Raw genomic sequence first — 7,745 nt, 5'->3', positions numbered from 1 at the left:
ATATAATCATAGTGACCGAACCCGACATCGACGATCCGTGAACTTTGCAAGACTAGCAGCTTTGTCTTTAGGCTCTAGAACCTAAAGGCCGAGACCTGTTCCTTCCTCAGCCGCAATAGCGAGATCAAGAAATCAGCAACATGCTCAACGCAACATCAGCACATTTTACTCCCCGGCCGAGTTCGACCGTCAAGTTGGCACGCCCCGCATCAACCGAAGGATGTAGTTAGCTTATTAATTATTCAGCCTGCGTACCACGTAGGCCTAGTAGTACATATACTTTTGTTTCCATGAAAAAAAAATTGTCCCAAGTTTTTGGCTAGAAAAACTCATCTCACAAGAATATAACAAAGAAGACACTCGGACAAACAGACACCAGAATTACAGCAACTTTGAGAAACAAAGAGGACTAAATGATCATTTTAACAGCTAAAGGGTAAATGGCAAGCAAACACAAAGACGAAAACAGCACGAGGGAAGCATCATTGAACAAAAGCTCAAGGAAACAATGAATTGAAGACACATAAGCTGCAATCATTGATGGAAAATTTATATAAATTCCAATCGACTAGTGTCTAGCAAGGGCACATACGAAAACAAAAGCCTTCAACACAACCTCGAGGACTGGCCAAGAACACAAAAACTCGTGGACCAGCCATGATAAAAAATCGAGAAAATCAAACACGCTTCTACAACTCTCCGTCCTCATATCCTAAAATACAAGCAAGATAGTTGTGGCATTGAACATGTTAATCCTCATCCATCCCTGCAGGCTGATCTCTCCTACTTGGGCCACCTGCTGGTTTTGCCATTATAATCTGCAACACGGTCAAGGCATTGTAAAAAAATATCAGCTATCGTCTTTTTTAATCTTACTGATTTATTTATATCTATTAAGGTTAATCATAAAGAGAGAAATATTTGAAAGCAATCCCTAGGTTATATGCAAAAGTTGTGATGAGGTCGGCTTCCTTAGCAGAAGATATATCAGTAATGATACATTTGAAAGTCATAAACCCTGCACTAATTCATCCTAACTCGGACATTTCTTTAAACCCGATGCACTCAGTCTTTGAGTTCCCTGAACGGATTCAGTTAGCGAGTAAAAAAAAGCATTGACCAATAGTTACTAATTTACTTACTTGATCTACTCTGAGGACAGTGCAGGCAGCATCTGCAGCATATTTGAGAGCAAAGAACCTGTAACAAACATCCCAAAAAAGGTCAGGCCAAAGGAAAAAAAAAAAATCCTACGACAAAATATGGAGGCCTAATATCGCGTATAAAGAAAAATAAAATTGGGCAAAAGTTTCCTGAAAATCTTAGTGGTTCAATAAAAAAAGATTGATTCCAATAATTCAAACAACATAACCATCTACAAATAACTAAATATCCATTGTATATGAATTGGAGATATGAACAACGCTTGGCCTACATGTAAGGAGTCATTCCTCATTACAAGGACAACTTGTTCATTAGGAATAAGAAGGAAATAGAAAATGTCATATTACTGTTATTGATTTGTAAGCAGGAATAGCTCCTTACATGTAAAGAGCCAAGTATTTCCTTGAGATATTTCAGAGTATTATACATCAGTTACCATAACAAAACTCACTTATGCAAAACCCTACAAATTGTTTTAACAATGAAAAACATAAGAGTCCATCCCCATAAATAGACACAGGGTTTTAAAAAGGTTGGCATTGTCACTGCATTATCCTCATGAACCATTTCTTGAAAACAAAACTAACTGTAAGTTTTAAAATGTGGCGACATCGATATATGCAAACGAAATAATGAAGGGGAAAACCCCGAAATATCTGGGGCCTTGACATAACCATTAGGCTTTTTGTTTATTTATTTTTTAAAATCACCTCAATCATGGACTAAAAGAAATATTACAAACGTAGACAAACTGCCTAGATGCCTATTATCAACATTGCAACTTCAAAATTCACCAAATTATCCCAACCCTAAAAGCAAAATCGTATGTTTATATAAAAAAATCAACACAAGAATAAATGAACCAGACTGATGAAAAACTACAGGCACAGCAGGAACTCATTGGTTACCGAAACCACCAAAAAGTGCATAGGAATAAAACTGTCCGCTACAGACTAATTCTAGACCTAATGCACAAAACTTAATCTTCAGGATCAATATTGCATCGGCATCACAGTTGCAACTTGTAGCAAGGTAAAATGATATGAAAACATTCAAAAAAAAAAGGGACTTGAAACAAGAGAAAGAACGTTTACTTAGTTATGTGGAGGTCCCAAACATTAATAGTTGACACATCTTTGCAACGGCCTTCCTCTAAGTCAATGCCAGCTTTCGTATTTCCTGATGCATGTTCAGCATAGAGAGAAGATATGATCTCCATTGCATTCTGCCCAGCATTCTCAGCCAGAGTTTTAGGCACCATCTCAAAACTTTCGGCAAACTTTGCTATAGCATACTGATCCAATCTGCAAAGTCAGTATCTTTAGTGAGTTATTTTTCTTACCACCAGATTCAGTTTTATGCTGTTGGGCAACATTACATGCATAGGACAAATTCCACATTGCAGATCAACCTGAAACAACTCTAATGAATCATATCGAAATTCAGAATATTTCTAAACCACACCATTTTTGGACCAGAACATACATGATATATGTTTTTTACTTTTGTTTTTGCTTTTGCTGCGAGTCAATTTTCCTTTTCAATAGAATATCTTATATGGCATGACGCCAGCCTTCTAAACAGAATCTTAATAGCTAATTCCACCTCATATCATTATTATTGCTGATCATTTTTGTCTGACTGTACCTAAAAGTTTTCAAAGAACCAAGCAGAAATCTCCATGTGTATTATGTAATTCAGTTGAACTTTAATAATTCAAAAATAGAGACAATTTACCCTGTTTCTTTAAAAGAGAATTCCTTCACCCTTCTAGCTAACTCAATTTCAGTAGCTGCAGCTCCAGGAACAATACGGCTATCCTTGCACATAGCCTGATAATGAAATGCATTAGGAAAGCGAAAGATTACTTTCAATGGTTTGGACACCTGAATAAAGAACTACTTCAAGAGTTCCAGAGAACAATACGCATCCAGTGATTGCACAGGTAAAACAAAGCCAGTCAAACAACATAGAAAACTCTTAATGCTCCACATAAATTACCTTGTAAGTGTTCACTCCATCATCAACCGCTCTTTCAAGGTCATCTAATATACTATCAGTACTTGCCCGTAGAACCACAGTAGCTACTGAGTTTCCACCTTCTTCATTCTTCACAACAGTGACCTACATAAAAAATCGTTGGATATATCAAGAAGATGAAAAAGAAAATAGCCTAGAACAAGATAATTTAGAGACAACACTAGGTCTGAGGATGAGGAAACATTTTTTCAGCATACCCTAACACCGGCAATTTCCTCAACTGCAACAGAGTCGGCATATCCCAGATCATCTGGGTTAGGTTGGCTAAGCTTCAACTGTTGCAAAAATACAAAGGGTATTTTTGTAAGATTCTCATAATTAAGAAACATTCGATAAGGTTCTCATAAGATATCAGATTCTTGTAAGATTACCATGGCAACAGCACCAGTTGTACGGCAAAATCGTCTCAATTCAAATTTTGAACTGATTTTCAGCACCATGAGCCTGGAATCAAGAACTAACAAGTTAAAACAGAACAAGAGCTCAAAGATCTCTTAAGAGATTGAAAACCTTAAGATGGGTATTGAAGGGTCTATCTGATTTTACACACACACGTGTCAGTTTGTGCTACAAGGGTGGAAAATAACAAAAATATGACAAGATGTTGCTACTTACTTGTACCGCTCACAGAAATGTAGTGCCATCTCTCCAACTGCAGCTCCACTGACAATTACTTTGGCACCTGAATCTGCAACTGCTTTAACGAGCTCCTCAATTTTAGCTTCTTCAGTTTTTGCATAATTTTCAAGCTACATAAATGACCAAGAAAATACTTATCATAGTTAATGACATATCAACCACATTAAACCCAACTTAGCAAACAATGGAAGACGAAAGGCTGGGCTCAATTACTATGTACAGCCCTTTAACCAAAAAATAAACAAGGGGAGACTAAAAAGCAATACCAAGGACCACTTCAAGAAAAGAGTATCCATATGCATATGAAGATCTTAACGAGTTGCACATAGACACTAACTATTCAAGAAACTGCCACCAAATCTGACCTTTATGGAATCACTTGTGTATAAGAAAAAAAAATTTGGTTGCAACATAAAGAGAAAATTTGATCTTTTGCTAAATATAACTACAATCTCCCACTCCTCCAGAAGAACAAACACACACACACAACACACACACAGGGAGAAGCAGTGATCACTAGATAGTCATGACTATTCTCCTGCTATATACAACATAAAAGACTTCTCTCACTAACAGCTACAACCCAGAAAACACCTTCCTCTTCAAAAATTACCTGGTCAGCGGTATGAATTAGAACAGTTCCTTTAGTCTCAGTTGCAGAGGTATCAACTCCACCAGCAAACACAGCAACCTGAAAAGGTTTAACAGAATACACAAGCTAAGAAACTTGAACCTTTCAAACATATATTTAGACCACGTAAAGGTCAAAGGGCGTTTATAATAAAAGATAGCAATTGGATAACAATATGGAAAACAGAAATGATTAAGCAGAAAGAATTATAAACTACAATAGAAGAAGATTCAAAAGTTAAATGGCACCAAAGGACTATAAAGTTAATAATAGTATTCATATCAGCATGTCAAACACACACTCATGTTACTAGCCTAAGAAACCAATTCTAGTTTAATAATTTAACAATCTAGAAACAAAAGATGCAGCACACTGTTAGCAGATATATGTACAATCCATGAAGCACAAATCATGGAAATATGTGCTAAAATATCAGCTACATAACAAAAACAAATGAAATTGACAAAAATAAATAAAAGATACCGTTGTCGATATCTCTATAGTGCACCCCTTGGGTAAATTTAAACATTATAGATATAAGCTGGCGTATCAAAGTACCAATTTACCACATAATAAAAAACCCTAAACCTGTATTAAGTTTGAGAAAACCATAAGTGACTGTCCATCAACTTATTTTATGTTCAGTTTTTTATCCTAGATTAAACAGCTTTGGCTCATTGTGACATAATTATCCAGATACAAGAAGGAAACCACTGGTACATCAAGTTTGTGAAAATCAGCACCAACATCACAAAAGGATTCCAAGAAAACAATCTCAACATTTGTAATGTTCAACAGAACTCATGTGAATTTATAGAAAACTAAATTCCAAAATAGTCATTGTGTGGTGAACTCTCTGAACTTCAATACATGAAGAACTACATGTTACGACAAGAAGGCTGCCGCAGACCTTGAGCATAGCATATTATTGAATGCAATATGCAAAAAGATAGTGTTATCAAGGTACTAACATGAAATCAGAAGCCCTAATCATCACAATTAAAACTAAAAGAACACCATTTTCTCTGGTACCCAACAAACCAGGCCAACATTTTTCCTGGCTCCAAAGGTTTGAAGTATGAAAAATAGGGAAGAGGGCATTGCAAGTTCACACCAGACCAACAGCTTACTTATTCTAACTGGTATTTGCTTTGAACAATTATCATCGATTTTACATCATAATCATTCAACAAACCTACCATTTCCATAGATTTTTCAAAAATATCATTCAACCATACTGACTAACACAAGCAAACAGCAATTCCATTTAGGAAACTGACTTTGGCCCACACAAACTACCTTAAGGACATTTATGATAACGAAAAGGTATAATATCATGCTCATTTTCTTATAATCATTGAGTTTCTTCTTCCCTATACCCAATATTTCATGCTGAAAGTTTCAATGAACGAAAAGGTATAATATCATGCTCATTTTCTTATAATCATTGAGTTTCTTCTTCCCTATACCCAATATTTCATGCTGAAGGTTTCAATGATGTTTGGTCTGTTTCGTCCATCATTTACTAGTTGCTCCAAATTTGAAATGAGATTCTCAGTATACTGTCCTCACAATACCAATAATTTGTGCCTTTATATCAAAATCCAGAGTTAATGTATAGTGAAAACTCCCAAAATGGTGCTAAAAGGACAACTCAAAGTAACAAAAGAGTAAATCAGACAGTTTTTAATAGACCATGAGAAATAAAACTCATCATATAAGGGTAGAGCATGTATATTTTATGCAAAAGTTCAAAAGCATATGTGTAAAAGATTACTAACCTTGGCCTTCTCCATTCTCTTTATACTCCCAACAGCATCAGTTTTCAACACCATACCTCGTACTACTGCACAATTATGCAAACCTCCTCCTGCAATCTTCGCAACACGGACATTATCGACATTGAAGTTTGCTGGGTTCTTGGGGCATACTTGTATACATGCCTATATCATCCAATAAAAATGTTTACCATTAGAACATGCTAACAAACAGTGACATACTATTCTTCTTCCCTCGGCTTCGAAATAGCCGAGTAGCTGACAATTGAAATTAACCAATAACACACAAGGGGAAACAAGTAGCAATTACATCGGCAACAAGTGAGGACAAGATATCTTCTTGGCCGAATTGCTTGCTGGCAACAGCAGCTCTCATTCTAGAAACCACTTGTTCTTTGTTGCGCACATCCATGATATCGGAACCTTCCTCAACCAATTCATCTAAGATTTCAATCGTCTGAAATATTAAAAAAATCGAACAAAACTCAGAACTTAAGAATTCTGATAACCGATAAAAATCGGAAAGGGGATTGACAAACCTTTTTGATGGCTTTATTGTATCCACTAATTATCTCACTTGGGTGCAGGCCCATCCTTATAAGCTCCTCTGCGTTTTGAAGGAGCTCTCCGGCAAAAGAAATGGTGAGATTAGCACCATCGCCGATTTCTTCCTGCTGAGCCCTGCCTGCCAAAACCAAAATCTTGGCAGCAGGATGCTGAACCTCCAGTTCGTTCACAATCGTGGCGGCATCATTCGTCACAAATAGCTTGTCCAAGTGATTGATTACCATCTTATTCATACCTGATTAGTGAAAAAATCAAAAAAATTTCAAAAATAAAAAATTCTACTTGTAAGTACCGGATCCACCAAAAGGGACTCTGATTTGTAGTCAGTAGAGTAAGAAAAGGGCATACCATTGGGACCCAGAGAAGTTCTAGTGATGGTGGAGAGTTGCTTGCAGGCATCGATGTTCTTCACTACCGCCTCGTCCAAACCGGAGAGGTGCTTGTGGCCCTCCTTCAACATCGATTGTATTCCATAGGGCTGCATTCTGGACTCCTTTTTCTTCTTCTTCTTCTTCTGCTACTCTTTCTTTGTCACAGATTCTGCAAAACCCTAACCCTAGAAATGCCTAACTTGCCAAAACCTTACTCTGCAACTGAAGTTATGTTCTATGAGCGCGGAGCTCCTTTTGTTTTCTAAGGATGCGGCTCCTCTGCAGTTATGCCATTTGCATTTGTTTGCCCAAAATGAAATCTGCATCCTCCAACTAATCCAATGGATTGATCGTTTGCCAGGTCATTTAAAACAACTTTTTGTAATTGGATAAATAGTTCTATAGTGACACGGAATTCATACATAATCCTGGTAATAAAAGATATAGAATTTAAACTCTTATAATAATGTTCATGAGGATTCAAATCCAATATTAAAAGTTTCGTCAGCAAATCAACTTTTTGAATAGCTTACACGAGGAGAATATTAATAAAGA

General features: G+C 36.5%; 1 protein-coding gene across 1 annotated transcript; it reads right to left on the bottom strand.

The window, feature by feature from the left end:
• Positions 1-513: 513 nt before the first annotated feature.
• On the bottom strand, positions 514-7,530 carry LOC137740301 (T-complex protein 1 subunit theta). Its single transcript, XM_068480162.2, has 13 exons — positions 7,168-7,530; positions 6,792-7,054; positions 6,563-6,709; positions 6,256-6,417; positions 4,457-4,534; positions 3,820-3,953; positions 3,576-3,648; positions 3,402-3,479; positions 3,166-3,288; positions 2,902-2,996; positions 2,259-2,468; positions 1,143-1,200; positions 514-818 (listed from the first exon to the last, which is right to left on the bottom strand). Exons 1-13 carry the CDS (start codon positions 7,301-7,303, stop codon positions 750-752), a joined length of 1,626 nt encoding a protein of 541 aa, XP_068336263.1. The 5' UTR covers positions 7,304-7,530; the 3' UTR covers positions 514-749.
• Positions 7,531-7,745: the final 215 nt, after the last annotated feature.

This window comes from Pyrus communis, chromosome 9 (genome assembly GCF_041283825.1).
Source record: "Pyrus communis isolate YQ-2024b chromosome 9, ASM4128382v1, whole genome shotgun sequence".
Classification (NCBI taxonomy): Eukaryota; Viridiplantae; Streptophyta; class Magnoliopsida; order Rosales; family Rosaceae; genus Pyrus; species Pyrus communis.
Note: the sequence above shows the minus strand (reverse complement) of the source record. Positions and strands in the feature narration are given on the sequence as shown.